The following is a 19,721-nucleotide window of genomic DNA, read 5'->3' on the forward strand; positions in this document are numbered from 1 at the left end:
AAAAACTATTAGATATTTGTGAGAAATGGAACTAGAAATGCTTTAAAAGACAGCTTTATAAATAAAACTAGGTAAAGATATGTAATTGAAATCTGACAATCAGGGACTGAAAATTGAAGTTCAGGGACTGACAACTGAAATCAGGGACTCCAGAGAAAGGGGAAAGAGTCACCAGCACTTCAGACTCACGCTGCAGACAGAAATGTGGCACCCAGGAGCTGCTCTGCTACGAGCAGTGTTACCACTCCCACGTCCTTCTGCTGAGGGAGTTTGATGAGAAACTGGCACCCACACAGATTAAAAGGCAAGAATTCAAAGTTTTGTGGAACTGTTCAGCTCAAGCCACATTAAATGCACGGTGCTGCAGCAGGAGGGTGTTTGAGAGGGGGGAAAAGGCTAACCAGGAAGGTTCACAACTAAGAAGTACCAACAGAAAGGCATCAGTTCCTTCCAAACACCTGGAAATATGCAGCAGATTCTGTTTTAGTAAATACAGAATATTACCAATATTTTTTTTCTGATCAGAGTTGTGCTCTGAGCCTGAAACCTTTAGGGCAGAGCCCAAATCCCTGCTCAGAGCTGATGCTACAGAGATCAGGGAGAGTTGCTGAGCCTGGAAGAAAAGCCACAGAAAACCCTCACTGAAGTGAAAAATTCTGCAGCATGGATTGTGGTGACAGGATACCCACTGCAACAAACTGTCCCACATCATTATTCTGGCATGTAAAAGAATTTTGAATCCCTGTTTTGGAATGTGATTTTCCCCACCCTCTGTTCTTACACACTATGACAATTAAGTGTTTGATTTAACGGCAATACACTGAAATCAGAAGGGGCTCTCAGTACACACCAGCTGTCAAAAGCACTTCAGGAGTTTCACAAAACACACAGCCCAAGGCCTTGGGGTTTAAGATTTTATTTAGAGACATCCAGCACGGGTTGCAGCTATCATTTCCCCATTGAACGATGCTGTGCAGAAGACATCAACTCTGCAAGAAAAAGAAATGGCAGAAACTTAAGAGCCCTGTAATAAATATATATATTCTAACTACAAGTGTTGATTTATTTGAGGACTTTGCTTCATCCACTGTCTGGTTTTGCATCAGAAGCCTCACCCTGCATGACACCACACAGTTCTAAATGCCCAGCTTCAATACAAATCTGCTGATTTTGGTTTTCTCCTCAGTCGAGGGTGGAATAAACATCAAACTGGCAAAGGAATTACTCAATTTGTTCCAGTTATGAGATTCCAATGAGGACTGTTACTTCCTTTAGAGAACTTTCTGGGTCACTCCTGGAAGATGCTTAGTTTGTCAGATTACAGACAATACCAGGAGCTTCCAAAGTGGAATCACCTTAAAACTGCAGTGGCACGGGTGCAAAGCCTGAGGCTTGTTTTGCTGGGACCGTCAGCAAGCACCCATTAATTGCTGTTAATCAATTCACCCTAACTGGACAGGAACGGTGTAGACAGTTTTGGCACGGCTCCAACAAAATGCGGTTTTCCCCTGAGCTCTGTCTGGCACATCAGAAAGCGTTTACAGCATCACAGCCTCTGGCCCTGCAGTGCCAGGGGCTCTCAGCCCAGGGCAGGAAGCAGAGGCAGCTCTGCTCACAGCCAGCAGCTGCAGGCACAGAGGAGCGGCCTCGGGGGAGGCAAAGGTCACCAACCACCCCGTGGGACACAAACTCCCCCTGCCCCAGCCACTGCAGACCGCAGCACCCGGGCTGCAGAAGGCCGGGAATGTGAAATTCCAAACAGGTCAGGCTCACTGAATTCCAGCAAAAGCAGTTACCCAGCCAGTGCAGCTGCAGCCTGCCCTCCTCATTTCTTCAGGAGCTGGTGTCTGACTATGAAGAAAGGGGCACCAAATCCACTCCCAAAGAACACGCACATCATGGCCAGCAGCCTCCACTTGTTGTCCACAGAGAACGGGAGGTTCTGGAGGAAAATAAAGAGAGTTTTAGCCTTTGCAAGCCAAGTATTAATTCCTTTCTATCCCATTCGGAAGTGCTAAGAATCTCAGAACAAAACAAACAGGTAATTCCAAAGCATTTTCACTACTTCTTCAAGGAAAGAAACACAGTATTTAGGGTAATAAATAACCTTCCCGTGTCTGAAGGGAATTTGGAGATGGAGTCTTTGTGAAGAATTACAGTGACAAGACAAGAAAGAACAGATTCTCACTGAAAATGGAGAGATTTCAGGTGGGCACTAGAAACAAATTGTTCCCTGGCAGGGTGGGCAGGGCTGGCACAGGGTGCCCAGAGCAGCTGGGGCTGCCCCTGGATCCCTGGCAGTGCCCGAGGCCAGGCTGGACACTGGGGCTGGAGCAGCCTGGAATGGTGAGGCTGGTCCCTACCCGTGGCAAGGGATGGAATAAAAGGATCTTTAAGGTTCCCTTCCTACCCAAACACTCCACGATTACAGCCTGCAGGTGACCTCTGGAGGTCACTTCGTCCCCTCTTCTCCTCTCCACGCTGCCCAAGGTGGGACCATTTTACCGCAGGTCTCATACAGTCAATTGTAAAATCCCTGAGAAAACACACCTACAGTCCCCGAGTGTTCTGGTATCTCATTATCTTCACCGTGAAGAATTTCCCCGTATCGGTTACATATATAAAACCAAGCCTTTAGACCGAAGGCTTGAGAAAACCGGCCAGGTACATCAGAAAGCGTTTACAGTATCATTGTAACCCCTCATACCGCAATGCTCATCATCTGTACCACCGCAGGGAGAGGCGCTGGGCTCGGCCACCGCACGATCTGTGCCCGTACCGCCACCACCGCGCCACCCCAAAGCCCACACACCACAGCCGGGCACAGGGCAGCCACCAACCCCCACCCCGCCATCCCCTTCCCCGCGACCTTCAGCGGGCCAGGACGCTGCTGCCCACCTTCCCGGGTCCCTCCTCAACGTGGCTGCGGCGGATGGCGGAGGTAGCGAAGCGGCGGACACCGGCGGACAGCATGATAGCGGCAGGAGAGAGCGGCCACTCGTCCGCCCTGAGCGACCTTCCTCAGGCTGGCGCGGCTGAGGGGAGCCGGAAGCGGAACCGCGGAGGAGGAAGGGAGGTGCAGCGGCATGACGGGAGTTGTAGTTCCCTGCGGTCACGTGGCGCCAAACGGCGGCCTGCGGTTGGTCGAGCCCCGCGCGCGCTGCCTCGGAGAGGGGAGGAGTCGCGCTCGGCCCCGCCGCCATTTTGTGGCGGCTGAGGGGCGGCGGGAAATGGCGGGAGCGGCGCTGAGGGGGCGGAGGGTTAGCTGAGCCTGGCGAGCTGCACTGGACCGTTTTTACTGCAGAGCTCATGGATCCCGTTAAATAAATGAAAAATACAGTGACAGAATGGTTTATGTTAAGGAGGACCTTAAAGCTCATTCGGTTCCACGCTCCCCGCCCCCTGCGGGCAGGTGCAGCTTCCACCTTCCCAGGTGACTCCAAGCCCCAGTGTCCAACCTGGCCTTGGAGACTTCCAGGGATCCAGGGGCAGCCCCAGCTGCTCTGGGCACCATTCCCCCTTGTCTTGTCAAGCCATGCTATTTTTTTTCCTTTTCTTTTTCCTTTTTTTTTTTTTTAAGGATTTCTCTCTATCATGATGGATTATGGTGATTTGTACGTGGCTTATTTATGTGGCACCACTACCTTCAGTTACTATAATGCAGCCTATTTAAACTTTAAAGAAACTTCGCTAATGTGAAGGGAAAGAAAGACTCCCAGCAGCCTTCACATTTGCCAAAGGGGTAACAAAGTTACTTGCAGATTGGTCTACATCTGTTTATTTACATGGATTATTTTGAAGACAAGCTTTTCTTTTTCAGGAAAAGTAGTTTGATGCTGCGTTGCAAGGAAGCTTTTTTTTTTTTTTTTGTCACACCCTTTCTGCGTGTTTATGTACTGTAGAAGGAGAGAAAACCAGGATTTTTGTGCTCACTAAAGTAATACTTTAATAAAAGCAGGTTAAAATGACTTTGAGAAGTGAGGTTTAATTGCATTAGTTTGTGGTCCTTGACCACAAACAGCTGATGTAGAACCCTAGGACGCCTTTTGTCATTACTTGTGGATCTACATGTGATTCCTTTAGCTAGTTGTTTTTTTTTTTTCTCCTTTGCTTAGATAGGTTTTAATTTTTATTTGTCAGAGTTTGCAATACTTGTCTCCCCCTCCATTTGCTAAATGTGAGGAAAGATGCTTTCCTATTCTTGCTAAATTCCATTGCTGCTCAGGCAGCCAGGCCTCTTCTTCCCGCTGCTCCCCCTTCCTCAAGGATCTCCTAATTGGAATTTATGGCACGATAGTGCTCTGCAATCTGCTTTATCATCTTTATAACAAATGTTTCTTGCTTTAATGTGGCTCTTCTCGTCCTGCAGTGGATTTTATAGCGTTGCCGCAGAGGAGATGCTGAGTGGAGGCATAAACATCCCTGTTACACAGTTGCATTAGCAGCAGCAGTTTAATCCTCGATGCTCCGCAGATGTTTTCTTTGTGGGCAGAAGCGGGGGTCTCTAGGTAAATATGATTAGAGAGAGGCAGATTATCTAGAGTTGTTTTGCAGCTGGGGAAGTAGAGCTGAGCACTCAAATCTGTTCTCTTTTAAAGCACAAACTGATACGAAGTACGTGCTCGCCAGGCCCAGAAAGCCACAGGGGAGGAGGAGTTTATAATATGGCATTGATTGGAATTTTGGCAAAGGAATGAAGGATAATATCCTCTAAAGTGTTAAATATATGGTGTACCTTAATTGTGATGAGGCCAATCAGGTAGCAGGGCAGATTTTTGCAGGAGATGCCAAGTGCTACACTGCATGCCTTTATAGAAAGGCAGTCTAACTCAAACATAAACTGTGGGAATTGCAGAATTAATTACTGGGTGAAATTCCCTGGCCTGTGCCATGCATGGGACCAGAATGGGTGATTATACTGGTACCTCCCAGCTTTTAAATCTGTGAATCTTTGAATTTAGGCTGCTTGTTCACAGGCATCTTTTATGTCTACTGTTTTTTCTTCCTTTAAAATTTTTTGCCAGGTTATCTTTTTCATTTTCAATAATTATATTTTGTTGCTGTGAGTATGACTTGGTGATGAGCTCTTTCAGGTGCTGCTTTCTTACTCACTTTTCCCCACAAAGAATGTTTCTCCTCTTGATCCAGACGCCAAAAAATACAAATAAGAAAAAAAAAAAAACAACACAGGCAGCTAAAGAAAGTAATGCACAGGATCTGTCTTTTATGATCTTGATGGAAGAAAGAGGCATAGAAAGCTTAGTACGTGTTTCACAAAATACAAAGGACCATACTTCAGGGATTGAAACTGCCAATCACTTGAGATACAGTGAGAGGACCAAGATAAAAACCATACTGGCTTTTAAAACCTTCTGTTATGAGTAAGCAAACAGCTGTTTTTAAATGCTGGAATAATGTATGGCCAAGTTCAGATGTGTGTACTTCACAAAAGCTTTTAAATAGCATAAACTCCCTAAATTGGTTTATTTATGTCGTGGACAGAGGGCTCAGGAGACAACACAACTCACTGGCAGCAAAAACATTACTTTCCTACAGAAATTATCCTTTGTTTTTGCTGACATGATAACTTATTTTGTCTAGCATTCAATTTAGAAATTAACTTCCCTTCAGTCATAAGGTCAGGTATTAACTATAAGATTAAGTAGTTGTTAAATACTAAGTAATTAAAGGGAAAGGGTGAGTAGAAGCTGGAGAGACATTATATAGTTATATTAATTATAAGTGTATATATATATATATATAATGTTAATGATATTAGTTTTGCTAAAAATCATAAAATTTAGGGTTGATTTCTCAATTTCATTACTTTGATTTCAGAGAGCCCACACAAGTCTCAGCCAAGTGAAGCAGCGTAGTAAAAGGAATTCTCCTTTGAAGCAGTTACAGATTTGTTGCAGGCATTGATAGCAGCAGGATACCATTGGAGGAGTCTGCTAGGAGAAGGAGCATCTTTTATTCTTCCATTACAGTTGTTAAAACCAGTCAAGCTTCCAAATGTGCAAGCCTTCCTTAAGGTGTGAAACGGAGTTACTTTCAAATGTAAATATGCACTGAAAATATTTTTTTTCAGGGCAGAGTTCAAAGGGCACTTTCCTTCCCCAGCTGTTTTTGGATTGGATCATCTCACAAATCCAGTTCAGGGCATAGTGGCACAGAGGCTTAACTGGACCACAGAAAGGTGTGAAACGTTAAAAAGGTGGAAATGGAAGCATAGAATTAGTGCTTTTCTTGACAGCAACATCAGTTTATATTGGCAGAAAGAGCTTGTCCAACTACTGCAGAATACATATATATTATTTATTATTATTTTATATAAATATGTATATGTTATTACATTTCTTCTTATTTTTCTTCTTCTTCTTCTTCTTCTGGTATTAAATTGTTACTTAAGGTAGGTATTAAATTATTATTTCAATATATCATGATATGTTGTAAACAAGAGAATAAAATAATTGGAAGTTTTGTTTTGTACTATGATATTTTTATGTGTGATCATCTTCCTGACAATCTACTATTGTCATTTTTTCAGCCACCACTTCAGAAATTGTTTTTAACATTATATAATTAACATTTTTAACCTTTTACAATTAGTATGCTAATATAGGAGTTAACATCTGCAGCTCAAGTTACTGCTTTCAACCTGAACTAAAATATTATTATTTTTGCATCTGTTTTAAAGCAAAAACTGGGCCTGTGTATCCACATTTTGCCTGTTAACTCTGGTTGTATCATTTGGTTTGTCATTAGCATTGTGGGGGGGAAGTAACACAGTACCTGTATAATTTATACTTTCAAGCTATGATGAATATACAAGTGCTGTAGGAACTTCTTTTCTGTGTCTTTGCTTATTGGTGTCATTTCTTTAGTTAAAACACAGGTACTATGAAAAGTTGAGCACAAATTTGTAGCAGGTAAGCTGGTGTGCACGTGACAAAATCACAGCAATGTACCTAGATAAATTTATTTTCACATTATGTGAAATAGTTCAAAAATTGCCCCTTCATGTAAGTGATTCCTTATGGAAGCAGAGTCTCATTTGTCTGTACTATCAGTATTTCAGCAGCTGAAATAAGTGCCCAACAATAATATTTTACCCTCACAGAATTACTTTTTTCAGTAGTCTTTTGCAGTATTAATTAAATCTCCCAAAAGACTGTTTAAAATACGTGAGGGAAGGTTGGTTACACAGAACCTATTCCAGAGGCTTCGCAAGGATTTGCATTTGCACTTGCACTTGCACAGTGAGTAAGACCCACTTTGCATTATTTATTTTGTCTTCAGGTCTTTCTCTAAAATGGCCTGTGCAAAGCTATGTATTTTTATCACAGACACCAAGACAGTTGGTTTGCAATTACAGCAAGCAGCATTATAATTACTTGCTTTTTGAACTATCTCCTTGTAACAGCCATTCCTTGGTTGCTAAAGCTTGTGCTTGAAGGAGATCTTTTGTGTGTAGGAATGTCTTAGGAGCTCTGAAATCACCATTTGTCCTTGCAGGTGCAATACTCCGTTTACTTGGTGGTAAAAGAAAAAATGCCCTTAATTTTTCTGCCCTCTTTGTGCTTATTTTTTCTATAGCTTAAATTTCTTTTTTAAAGTCTTCTCATTAGTTTCTCCATCCAGAGGACTGGATTCAAAATATGAACCAAATATGGTTCATATTTGAACCAAATATGGTTCAAACTATGTGCAGGAGTAAAAAAGAGCCCTCAAAATACAGTTATTCTAATATACATAGGTTATATATGATTTACATACTTGTCACACATTATGTCTTTTCCCTTTGCACAAGCCTTTTCAATGTATTCATGTTCCTCTATTATTTGTAAAACCTATTCTTTATAACATTTTCCACTTCTGCCTTGTTTCTAGCTGTTCACATCTATGCATATTGTCACCCTGACTGAGGAAAGTGAAAGACTTGCATGTGTCTTAAAAAACAAAAAAAGAGTTTAAAAAAAATTATCATTTTTTTTGTCCCTTAGTCTTGGAAAGAAGTGCTGAGGAGCAGAGCTCCATTTAATATATAATCAGTGTTGTCAACAAGGTATTATTTGTTTCCAAAGGCATGTTAGATATTGTGAATATTTCCTAGAGGAATGTATTCTTTAAATAGGCTAACAATTGTGACATATTGGGCTAACCCATAAATTAAACTCAGGCAGCTGAGTTTTGAAGCAGGTGTTTAACCTACCCAGGGATTTTTTTTTTTACAACTTAAAAGAACAAATTGCACTCAAACTACCAAGTCAAGCAGTTGATGCACAATAAATTGGAAAGAGCTTTTTTGTGTAGACAACATGTCCAACTGTATGTTGTAAAGTGGTATGCTAAGATACCAAATTACTGTAATTTCCATGAAAAGGGGTGACCAAGCATAACAACCAAAAATTGAGGAGCATTTGCCTAGTGTGGCAAATTTTTTTTCTCAGTCATTGCAGGCATGCTCTGGGAGATTCCCAGTGCTGAGGGTTTCTGTGACACAATGCCAAAAGAAACACAGCAGTTAAAGACAAATAAAGGTGGAGGGAGGAATGCTTTTCTCTTATGTACTTTTTTATGCAAAAAATCACTTTTACCTATTGAAGATCAATTTGTGTTCCTCTATAACTTACTGTAACAATTTAATTACACCTCTGTTTACTATTGTTTTAAGTACTTTCACAGTGCACTTTCTGGACTGATGTTTCCAGCAACTTCTAGTCGGCCTAAGCACAAGATCTCTGTGCTGTTACTTTCTCTCTCTAATTGTGGCAGATGGTTTAGCTGCTAAGCAAGTATTGCTGTAATTTTTCTTGTTAATGTCTTGTTAGAGTAGAAATTCACTTGTGACAACAGCTTTTAACTGTGTCTTTTACAGCAAGGATGCCTGGAAGCGTGGTTACTGCTGACTTGCCATGATGAAAGAACAGCAACTGATGTTTTTACAATCCATTTTTAGGTACCGTACACAGACATGCCAGTGTTGACAAGAGGTGAGATTGTGTAATTTCAATTTTGACATCAGTGAGGATATAAAAATGATTTATCATCTTAGTTCTTAGAGCTCAAAGCTGGAACTTCTGAAGTTGCTGAAAGTAGCTGAAGGTGCATGAGTTCGTGGGACCTGATGAGATGCATCCACAGGTCCTGAGGGAACTGGGTAATATTTCACCCTCTTGCAAATGCATGACAAGAAACTACGAAGATTTATTATGATATTTTGATTGATTAGTAACATTCCGGTTCAGTCTAGCTAAACTATTTCATTTACACATGAGCCTGTCAGTTCCTCCAGTGACCTGTTCACTGATTTCTTCTCCAAACTTAGTTTTTCAGAATGTTTTTGTAATATGCTGGTGAAATATAGTGTGTCACCTGTCAGTGATCATTATAATGAAATATTAACTGTTTGAAATGTTGAATGTGAAGTCTGCTGGTTCCTCTAGTTTATATTCGTTGTGTATCAACATTATCCCCTTGTTTATGAGGTCAACAAAGAGCTAACGTCTGCCAAAGCACAGACATTTATTGTGTCAGAACTGGCTGCTTGGTCAGCAGTCAGGCATGCTGAAAGTCTCGGGCTTTTATTTAGTCTTGGGCTTTGTTATGCATTTTCTGTGTAATTCTGTACTGACTCATTCACTTTTAAATATGAACTTAAAATGAAGTGACAGTGGTGAGGACTCACATCATCTTCATTATAAACACTAACAAGGTCACTCTGCTAGAAAGGCTAGGGTCAAATTTACCAGTCAAGTGAGCAGGAGGAAATATTTTACAGATAAACTTCTCATGATGGAATAACCAGTAGGCTTATTTTGTAGAGTGGCATTTTCAAAATGTTTGCAGCTACTGCCTTACAACAGGTTACTAAGTATCCAAAACAAAGTTTCTGCCAAGCTGCAAACTGCAAATACTGAGTCAACACTATTTTTCCAAATGGGAATCTCAATTTTTTTTTGCTGCCTTGTTTGGCATGGGTCTACTTCTGTGACATATCCAAACATTTTAGTGGAACATACGTTGGATTTTGATAGTTTGTAGGTTCCTATGCTGGAATGTTTTGTTTGAGTGTTCTCCATCTAAAAGTGGATGTCTTTTTACAGTGTTTGGTCCACTCTGAGGCTCCATGGGAGAATTTCCTGCTCCGTCAGGTTTATGTGGCAAGATTTTGGTAGTGGAGGGCTGCAGGATAAGGTCCTTAAATAGCCAGCCTGTGTTAGGAAAATTTACATTTGCCTCCTTACCTTGGAAATCATGAACTTGACTCTCCCTGCACTCCTTTTGGCTTCTCTCAAGTTACCTAACTCCAAAATCTTTATTCAGGGCATTACTTGAACATTTTAGAAAAACCTTTTTTATCAGCTTAATGTTTGTTCCTGAGATTAAAAAAATCCTCTTAAATGTCTGGAGAAACACACTCATATTAGGTGGACTTACTGTCATTTTTAATCCTCTGTGGCTCCAAACTTTATCAGATGTTTGATGTATTTATCAAATACCTTGAACAATTTCTTTTGCTCAAAAGGTTATCTTTTTTTCACGTCTCATCTTTGTCTTGTTCTATGTCTTGAAGAGATGTGTGCAAAACCTTCCCTGAAGAATTTGATAACTTCAGCAGCTTGTCACTGGGACCCAGCTCTCTCCTTTGAAACAGCTCATTTTATAAATGGCAATTCAATACATTTTATAAAAGGAAATCATTATCAACTAGACATGGGGATAGCAGTGGATTTTTTTTTCCTACTGCACATACTCAATTGCTTCACGGAATTTCATTTCACAGTTGGAAACTTGACTCCTGACTAGAGCTGTATGATACTGCCAATTTTTACTTTGACTATTCAAGTGTAAAAATAGCTAACTTTGCAAGAATACAGCATGTTTAATTCAGCTCAAGAGTGTCATGTTATTGTAGAGCAAGTGGTTCTTGTCTTTGAAAATAACCAGGCTGAAGTAAGGGAGATGTGAGACAGAAAAATGTCACTTGCCTAAACTTACTCAGGTTGAATCAAGGGTTATTTATTGCTTGTTTTAATTAGAAATTATGATTCTGAATGGCTAATTCTTATTTAAAATTACAACAGGGCAGATTGGTGGCCCGTTATATTTATTTGTTTTCTATTCTTCTGGTAGCACAGGGCATAGTTAAATCCAAGTAAATGTGTTCCCTTATGGATCCTCAGAGCAGGGAGCAGGGCTGGGACAGCTGGGACATGAATTTCTGGAGGGGATGATGCTTTTGTTTTGGGAGGAGAAGCACATGACTGAGTACCTGTTGCTGAGTCTTGCTTGAGACTGCTTGTAGAACTTCTTTCAAAACAGTTTTTCAAATAAATAGAGCATCAGTGGAAACAATCTTGAAGTTTCAGCTCTGTGAGTGAGAATTCAGGGACAGGCTGTAGGAATGTGGGGCAAATACACAAAGTTTCTCTAAGAAACTTGCTTCTCTCACAGCTTTTACTTACATGCATAATGTAACACGTCAACTTAACTTCTCATGCAGAATTTTTGTCACCAATCGCACTTTCTCCTAGATTATGTCTAAAGTGTGAGAATTACACATGTAGGATGAGAACACTGAAGCTTCTTGTCTCTTGAGACTGAGGGTGCATGCCACAACTTCATCTCAGTTCTTGCCTCTGCTCTGTATTTCTGGGATTTCTTTCCAAAAACTTTCTGGAAAATACTTGCAAGTCGTATCACAAGAGCCAAAAGTTGTTCTGATACTTACTCTTTTTCCTCAAATCTGAAGTCTCTTTTTAGGCTTTCTTGGCAGATCTCTTGAGGCCTTTTAATATTTTCATGTTTTTGGGATTACCTTAAACTGCAATTCCATCTCTCGAGCATTTGATGCACAGACAGTGATTTGGAGAGAAGGTTGGAAGGAAGCAGAGGGCTGGGACTGGAAGCAAATACATCAAGAAGGGATATTTGGGAGAAGGTAGATGACCAGTGAAAAAAGATACGGGGATTTGATGACATATCCATGAGCTAACAGTATCAGCTTTGTGTTCTGTGGTAGCATTCCATCATGGATTCAGCAAGACTTTTTGGGGTACAAGTGCATGGTACTGGATTGTGCTCCAGTATGTGCTGAAGGGCATCCCAAACTGGGACTGGCTTTACAAATGAGCTCATGTTTTCATCTGATGCATCTTATTTGGTGTCTTGATAAAAGGAAGGTAGTAACACATCGCTCTGTCATCACAGTTTCCAAAGGGCATGTGAATGTTATAAGGAAATATCTGTTAAATCTCTTGGAATTAGAAGTGACAATATAATAAACACTTTCAGTTTGTATTTACTGTGCCTTGTGTGATGTTTATTCTTTTGCCTCCTACTGAGACTATTATATTGTTGAGAGGATACATATGTTTTCGCATCTGTCATTCTCCTCTTTCAGTAAACCATTCAAGCAGCAAGTTGTTGTCCTGGATGTTGTGCAGAGGCATACTGGTATTGGTGATGTGATGTATCATATATCATACATGTCCACATCATACATGTGATGATGACAATGTGTAGTTGAGATAGTTCTAGTTCTTAATTTTTTTTTTTTTTTGACAGAACATTTTTGTGCAAGTCCTTGTTCTCTTGAAATCTCTGTTAACTGCTCGTAGAAACCCTAACATTCTCTGCAAAGCTACCTCCCATTTACTTTATGGACTTTGCAAAAGCATTTTATGACTATTTAGCTTTTTTCTTTCAAAAGTTGTAGTCAAGATTACACAACTGTTCTTTGAGAGCTAGGCCTGGCTTCAGATTAGATGATCACTATAGAAGATTGCATAGCCTTGTGCTTTAAAGGAGATTTTAAATTACTTGCTGAGGGGTCCTACAGTGGCTTCAGGCTTAGGAGCCTTTCCTTGAGAATCATATTCATTCCACATACAGCTAAAATATGGGCCATTTTCCAACTTGTGCTTGAATTTATGGCAAGCAAAGAAAGATGAGTTGTGGAGATAAAGTCCAAATCAGAATGAAATCTGTGATTTAGATCTGAAGGGGTCAGTAGCAGGTCCTGTCGATAATAATTTATTCTGTCTGACAAGAAGAATGATCCTACTGTTTTTCTTGGTATTGTGCCTGTGTGGTCTTTGGAAGAAACTCCTGTCAAAATCAGTGTCACAGAGATTATCCAGCATTTGTTCACAGGAATTATACAGAAAATGCAGGTGCAAGGAGGGTTATGCTGCAATTTAGTGCCTTTCCTAATATGTATTAGTTCTTCCTCGAAGTAAAAACTGCTCTCCACAATGTATTTTAGTGATTCTCTTTTCTGGAGAAATTGTAAAGAAATAAATTAAAAAATCCCATGACAGTTTCTCTAAGCAGTGCGTCAGGTTGCTGGCTATTTTCTGTTTGCATACAGACATTTTATAACCTCCTTAATTTGACTGAGGAAACTAAAATTATAGGTTATCAGAAGAAAATGAATTTGTCTTGTTTCTAGTCATTGGATCTGCTTCTAGAGAAGGAGGAAAAGTCAATCTTTTATCTGAGTGCATGTAAGAGAGATCTTATAGGTTGTATTTGGCATGGTGCAAGGGCTTATGAGGAGTTTTTTGATGGTCATGATAGTCTGACAGCCAAGTTGTGTCCTGTTTATTCAGTGTAATTACCTTACCTTCAGGAATTCCAAAGGGACAGGGAATTAGTGAGATAATATTGACATGATACTTATGCTTACCACAACTTCTGCTGTGCCCAACCTGAGCTGTCACTACAGAGGCACACAGAATGAATGAAGACATAAGTAACAAATAAAAAACCTTTTTTTTCACGTGGAATATTTTGGTTTTATAATCTTGTCTCAGAGTATTGTGCTGCAGGAAAATGTGATGAATATTGAGGAGAGTAGAGTTCTTATGCAATGTTGTATAAGGAGTTAGAGCTCACAGAACTAATCTAAAAAGTACCACAAACCTTCAAAATAACAATTTTGCATCAATTTCACTGGGACCAGGATTATTCTGAAATTTGACTATCAATCAGATTAAGTATCAGAGTCAAGATTCTATAAATTCTCCTTGGTAGTTTCAGGGTGATGTCTGAGACTGCTTTAATTTGGGCCTGGAAATTATATCCTTTATTTACTGACTGATATATTGGAATAAACTTGATCCAGTGAGGAATAACCTGTTAATTTTTCCTCCCCTAAGCTTGCAGTGTGTGTGTAAGCTGGTCACTGCTTGCCCGTAACTGCAGTTTTAAGTTTTGTACTGCTCTTTCATTGAGTTTGCTCCAAGCCTGGGGTTTTTTGTGTAGGTCAGGAATCTGTTCCTGCTGGTCCCTGCTGCTGAATGCATTTTTCCCTTACTCCATAGCAAAAGGAGTGGGTTGGTTTCCTGCTTCTGATCCTGCTGTGGAGCCTGTCTCACTTGGCTTCAGCCTCAGTATGGTGCTAGTAGTTGTCCACATCTGCCTGGAGTGGTTAGGGGCATGGGAATGTTACAAAAAAAAATAAAATCCAAAAGATAGATCAAGAAGCATGGGAAAGCAGAAGGAACATCTTATATTCATGTGTGAGGGAATGATAAATTAGGTGCTGTTGGGTGTATATATAAACATGCATAGATACTGTATATATACACATGGTGTTTGGGTACACCCAAAACATTATATATAAACATTAGCAGCTAGGAAAGCTATTTGGATATTTCCTGTCAGAATCTTTCTTTGTATGAAGGTATTCCTTTGTTGAAACTGTAGCTGGGGAAATTCCCTGGGAAAATGTTTTAAATATCTCACACAGACTTTCCCACTGGTACTTTATACTGTTTGCAATGAAATCGTGCATCAATGTTTTAGAGAGCAGAAAATCTCAGAATCGGTGACTTTCTGCCCTCTGGCCTATTTTTACCTTTATAGGGAAGAAATGAAAAATGAATGTTACATGACAGGATCTCCTTTAGTTTGGCTGAGTTCCATTTTCGTTCAAGATTACTTGTTTTTAAGGCCTGTAAAAATGTCTCTGCTTCACAGCCATGACAACCAGAAGAGAGCAGACTTCCACCAGGACCTTCAGTGCCTCCAGGGCAAGTACAAAGATCCTGTGGACCATCCCATGGCTGCTTAGGGCAGAGCATTTTGAGACCTGTTCTTCCCTGAGAAGTAGCAATACAGACTCTAAGTTTAGTTTTTGTTTGTTTGGACTTTTGTTGTACTGGTTGTTTTTATTTGTTGGTTTTTGTGGCTTGTGTTTTTTTAATCAAACACCAAAACTATAAGGATTGTGCAAATAGCTTAAAGAGGAACATCTTATACAATGGTATATTGTCTCTTACAAATATATGTGGTTTTGCCTTTCCACAAAAGATGGGCAGTGAGATAATTTTGTCTGCAAAATGCTTATATCTTATTCTCTTACCCCTGAAAAGATGTGAGGTGTTCATTTCATCGTGAGTTTGAATTGCTACTCATTCTAGACAAAAGAAGATGTTACATGTGTTATCTGTAGTCAGCTCTGTATTCAGTAGGTTTTGCTCCTATACCAACTGCAAATAGAAATAGAGCCACAGAATAATATGTATTATATTAATAATTTTCTTTGTACCTTGCCAAAATCTGTTAGTTTCTTCCATTTCCTAGGCTATGTATTGATTTGGAGGATGAACAGAAGAGGTCAGGTCTGTATATGGAGCTGTTTTCTCAAGTCAGTTTGTCATCAAGGAAGGAGAATGCAGTTTTGGCCTTTACATAGTAATGTCTTGTAGCATGTGAAGGAATTGGTCTGTGGTCTGTGCAGCACCAGCTGAAAACCTCAGCTCCTGCCACCATCAGCTGGAGCAGGGAATAGAAACAAGCTTTCCAAGAAACATAGGGGGAAGTGAGGAAGGAGTGAGGCGAATGTTAAAAATTTAAATAGTAGGCGTCAGCTACCTGTGTGGGACTGTTGTAGTTAGGAGATGCTGACACAAAGGGATGCTGGAAATGAGGTGATCATAATGAGGAAATGGGTGAGGTGATTTCCCCAGCAGCCAGAGGGAATCCATGCTGAAGGACCTCTGAAGGTCACCAATCCATCAAGACCCAGCTAGCTTATAAATGGTGCCAACTTTTCTATTGTGTGTGCAAATGTTGGAAATGTCAATTACTACAATGGGCACTGCAATTTACTTGTGCAAACTGATAAAACACAATAAGGAGTATCCAGTTAATATAATGGTTTCATTCAGACATCTGATGTAAAGAAGTCTTTCCACTCAAGATAGTAGTTGCATTAGGCCCTTTCTCATACAATGACAAAACAATAATAAGTCCTGTAAGAAAGGCTTTCGTAGGTGAAATGAAATTTGAATTGTAATAGTTGTAGGTTTCCTTTAAATATTTTAGTACCTAATAAATATTCCAGCAACAATGTAGATGAATTTTAACAGAGTGTCTTGCTGGTACTACTCATGCTAATTTGCAAGATTTACAGCAATTACCATTCCTGAAAGCTAAAAAATAGTGAGTTATTTCATGAACACATAGAACAAGGCCTTTGAAAATATTTAACAGGACTCTTAAAATGAATTATTTGGCTCAGATAAAATTTGGGATGGATAAAAAATTAAAGTGCATTGACATTCATAAAAATAAATCATTGTGTATTGTTTCCTTCTCTTTATTTCTGAATACAGATCAGTATGAAAGAAACTAGATACTGTCATTCTCTTCTTCCTGAGGGTGTTGGGAATTTGCTGTGTGCACATCCAAGTAGCCAATTAACCCTGGAACCCAAGAAACTTATTTCATAAGTTTGTGTTTGGAAAACCAGGAAGATTATTCTCTTAAGAAATGAAAACTTTTTGTAAAAAGCATGTTAAGAAATTTAATTCATTTTGTATTGTTTTTCTCCATACATTTCTTAGGCTATTTAATCTGCAGCTATTCCAGCAGTATCATATATGTAGGGACTTCTTCTTTTAAAGGGGAGGCAGAGGGATAGCACTTGAGAGTGAGTTTATGCTGTCTCAGTTCAGAATTAAAAACTAGATCGTAATGAAATCAGTGAGAGAAAAAACTGTTGATTGCTGAGAAAAGTCCTACTTACCACCAACATTTGTCTAGGAGTTCCTTTAAAGGATTTAAGTAAAAGAATTTGTGTGTGCACTTCCCTTCCTCTGATGCTTATTCTCCTGCTGAGTTTATGTGTATACCCATACATGTCTTTTCACATCATATGGTACTGGGTAAATATTGCTTTTTTTTCCCATCTCACTTAGGGATCTTGTACTGACCACAGGTAAGACTCTAATTCATAATATTTTCTTTAATCATAAATCTATGGTTTTTTAAGTTGGTATCAAGCCTCTGATATTCTGTACTACCATACAAATTGTTCTCTCAAAGTGGGGCCCTATAGAAACATTTTGAAGATCAGCAGGGAGAAAACTCTTGACAGTGCTTCATGAGCTGGAAGCTTATAGTTAAATAAATTTGTGTCTTTAGAAGATACAGAAGAGCTCTCTAAACTACTCTCAGTATAAATCTATATAAATTGAGTTCTCTGCTAGTGTCACAGTCTTTGCTGAAATGTATTTGTGGTTTGTGGTTTTCCACATCCAAAACATACATTAATAATTTTAAGTTTAGATAGAGAATTAAAAGTACAAAATGTAGTAGCCTAGTTCCCCACAATTAAAAAGGAGAAAATAAATTAAAAGTGACAGTGTGGATTAAGCCATACATGCATACATGATACAGTGTGTGATACGTAGCTGTACTTGTGCAAATGTAAAGATAAAAGTGATAAAATTTATCTCAGCCCCAGACTATGGCCATGGGAATAGTTCAGTTGCATACTTCACCTACTTTTTTCTTCAGGTATTCAAGAAAAGTGTTTTGAGCTGCAAAGCACCAATTTTGCACCATGTCAGAAAATAAATTGCATGTTTTTGTTAAAATTACGTCTTTTTAATAGGGATATACTGATAAATATACGGAAATTGTAACTAGTAAAAGCGTAAAATATTTAGCAATCTCAAGCACAATTCTGGGCTGGGTAGACAAGGGATGGCAGTAATGGAGGATCCCTAGGGGTGCTGTGGGGCAGGGACCCCAAACCCTGTGCTGAGCCGGGACCCCAAAGCTGTGCTGGGCTGGGAGCAGCCTGGGACAGGGGAAGGTGTCCCTGCCATGGCTGGGGTGGCACTGGGTGGGCTTTGGGGTCCCTTCCAACCCTCCAATCATCCTATGATATTATGAAATTATCTTAATACATTCCTATGTATTTCTTAACTTCATGATATTCTTCAGAATCCTGCTTTGACAGCTGGGTGATAGTACATGTCTACTTACACGTAATTGAGCATAACATGGAAGCAGTTGGGTACTCCTTCATTTGGCTTGAAAATAGAGGTTGGGTTTTCTAAGAAAAACTGAAACTTAGAGACTATTTCCATTTGTATTCATTAGCTGTTCTACTTGCAAAAAATTTTGAATGTAAACTGTTTTGAATGTTGCTTCATGAGCATGTACTGCCACAATCACAAGGAATTCCTAAATTTATGCATAATGTGCTACACTGGGATTTTGAAGTGTCTTTTTTGCAGTTTAATTAGACTGTTGCTTTCCTTCTCATTTTGATATGATATTTTTATATATATACACACACACCACTGCTGTTTGTACACCTTTTCTTGCAGTTGTTTGCAAATGATACAGAACAAGCATCCCAAAGCACATTTCAGTTGCAAGATGAAAGAGAGAATCTTGCTGCTAAGTTTTCAAGTGGTAGAGAGACAGCTGAGTGGTGCTCTGGCTGTAAGCCATGTTCAGGACTGGTTCTGGTCTAAACTTGAGTGTCTTCAGCTTCACTGACCCATGGAATTGCCAGATTTCATGGTCATACCCACAACTTAGTCCAAAAGCACCAGTTGCCTGGTGTTCTCTTGCTTCAGCCATTGGCAGGAAACTCTTTTTTCAAGCTGTTATAAGTAGACTTGAGATTTGAGGATCATTTTTGTCATGGTGTGCTGGAAGAACAGAGAGTTCCAGGGTAGGAAGCAGAGTTTTTGCTCTTCTGGGGTGAAGAGAAGAGCTCAGTGCCTGGAGGCTCAGTATGTGTGGATGCTCTTTCATTTCAAAAGCAAAACAGGTCTCAGTCAGCATGAGATGTGTTTTGCCATCTGGATGGACAGCAGTTACTTTCTTACTCCCAACATGCAGAGAAAGCAGCACTACACATAAAGTTGAGTAGATTTTTGTGTTTGAATTTAGCCACATTATGTGTAAAGTTATGCAGATAATAGAATCCAAATATTTTGGTTTTTGACTACTGAAATATTTTTAATTTTGAAGGAAATCTGATAAGCTGTTCATTGGTTGTAAGTATTTTTGAAAATGGGTGCAAAATAATGGATGTTAGGGTAAGGAAATAAAATGTTTTTAAAATCAGTTTGAAATTATGTGAGGCATACCCTCAGCATGAGAGAAGGTGATGCATGTCCAGTAAAAGGCCATGATGATGATGATGACGATGATGATGGGATTGGAGCATTTCTTTTATGAGGGAAGGCTGAGAGAGCTGGGATGGCTTAGCCTGCAGAAGAGAAGGTCCAGGGAGGAACTCATGAAAGCACAAATACCTGAAGGAGGGTGCAGAGAGGAGGAAGCCACACTCATTTTAGTGGTGCCCCGTGAAAGGAAAAAAATTATACCAATTAAAAAAATTATAAAAATATTCCTTAGCACTAATATAAAATTATGAATGTGTGTTATTTAGACAC

At 39.7% G+C, this 19,721-nt stretch overlaps 1 protein-coding gene and 1 non-coding gene across 2 annotated transcripts; both read right to left on the reverse strand.

Annotated features, from left to right (window-relative positions):
• Positions 1-900: 900 nt before the first annotated feature.
• Positions 901-3,081, reverse strand: LOC135290301 (cytochrome c oxidase subunit 7C, mitochondrial). Its single transcript, XM_064404231.1, has 3 exons — positions 2,899-3,081; positions 1,797-1,942; positions 901-989 (listed from the first exon to the last, which is right to left on the reverse strand). The coding sequence occupies exons 1-2, from the start codon at positions 2,971-2,973 to the stop codon at positions 1,826-1,828; spliced, it is 192 nt and encodes a 63-aa protein (XP_064260301.1). The 5' UTR covers positions 2,974-3,081; the 3' UTR covers positions 901-989; positions 1,797-1,825.
• Positions 2,666-2,728, reverse strand: LOC135291555 (small nucleolar RNA Z39). Its single transcript, XR_010354366.1, has one exon. It is a non-coding gene; the product is annotated as a small nucleolar RNA Z39 (small nucleolar RNA).
• Positions 3,082-19,721: the final 16,640 nt, after the last annotated feature.

This window comes from Passer domesticus, chromosome Z (assembly GCF_036417665.1).
Source record: "Passer domesticus isolate bPasDom1 chromosome Z, bPasDom1.hap1, whole genome shotgun sequence".
NCBI classification, from domain to species: Eukaryota; Metazoa; Chordata; class Aves; order Passeriformes; family Passeridae; genus Passer; species Passer domesticus.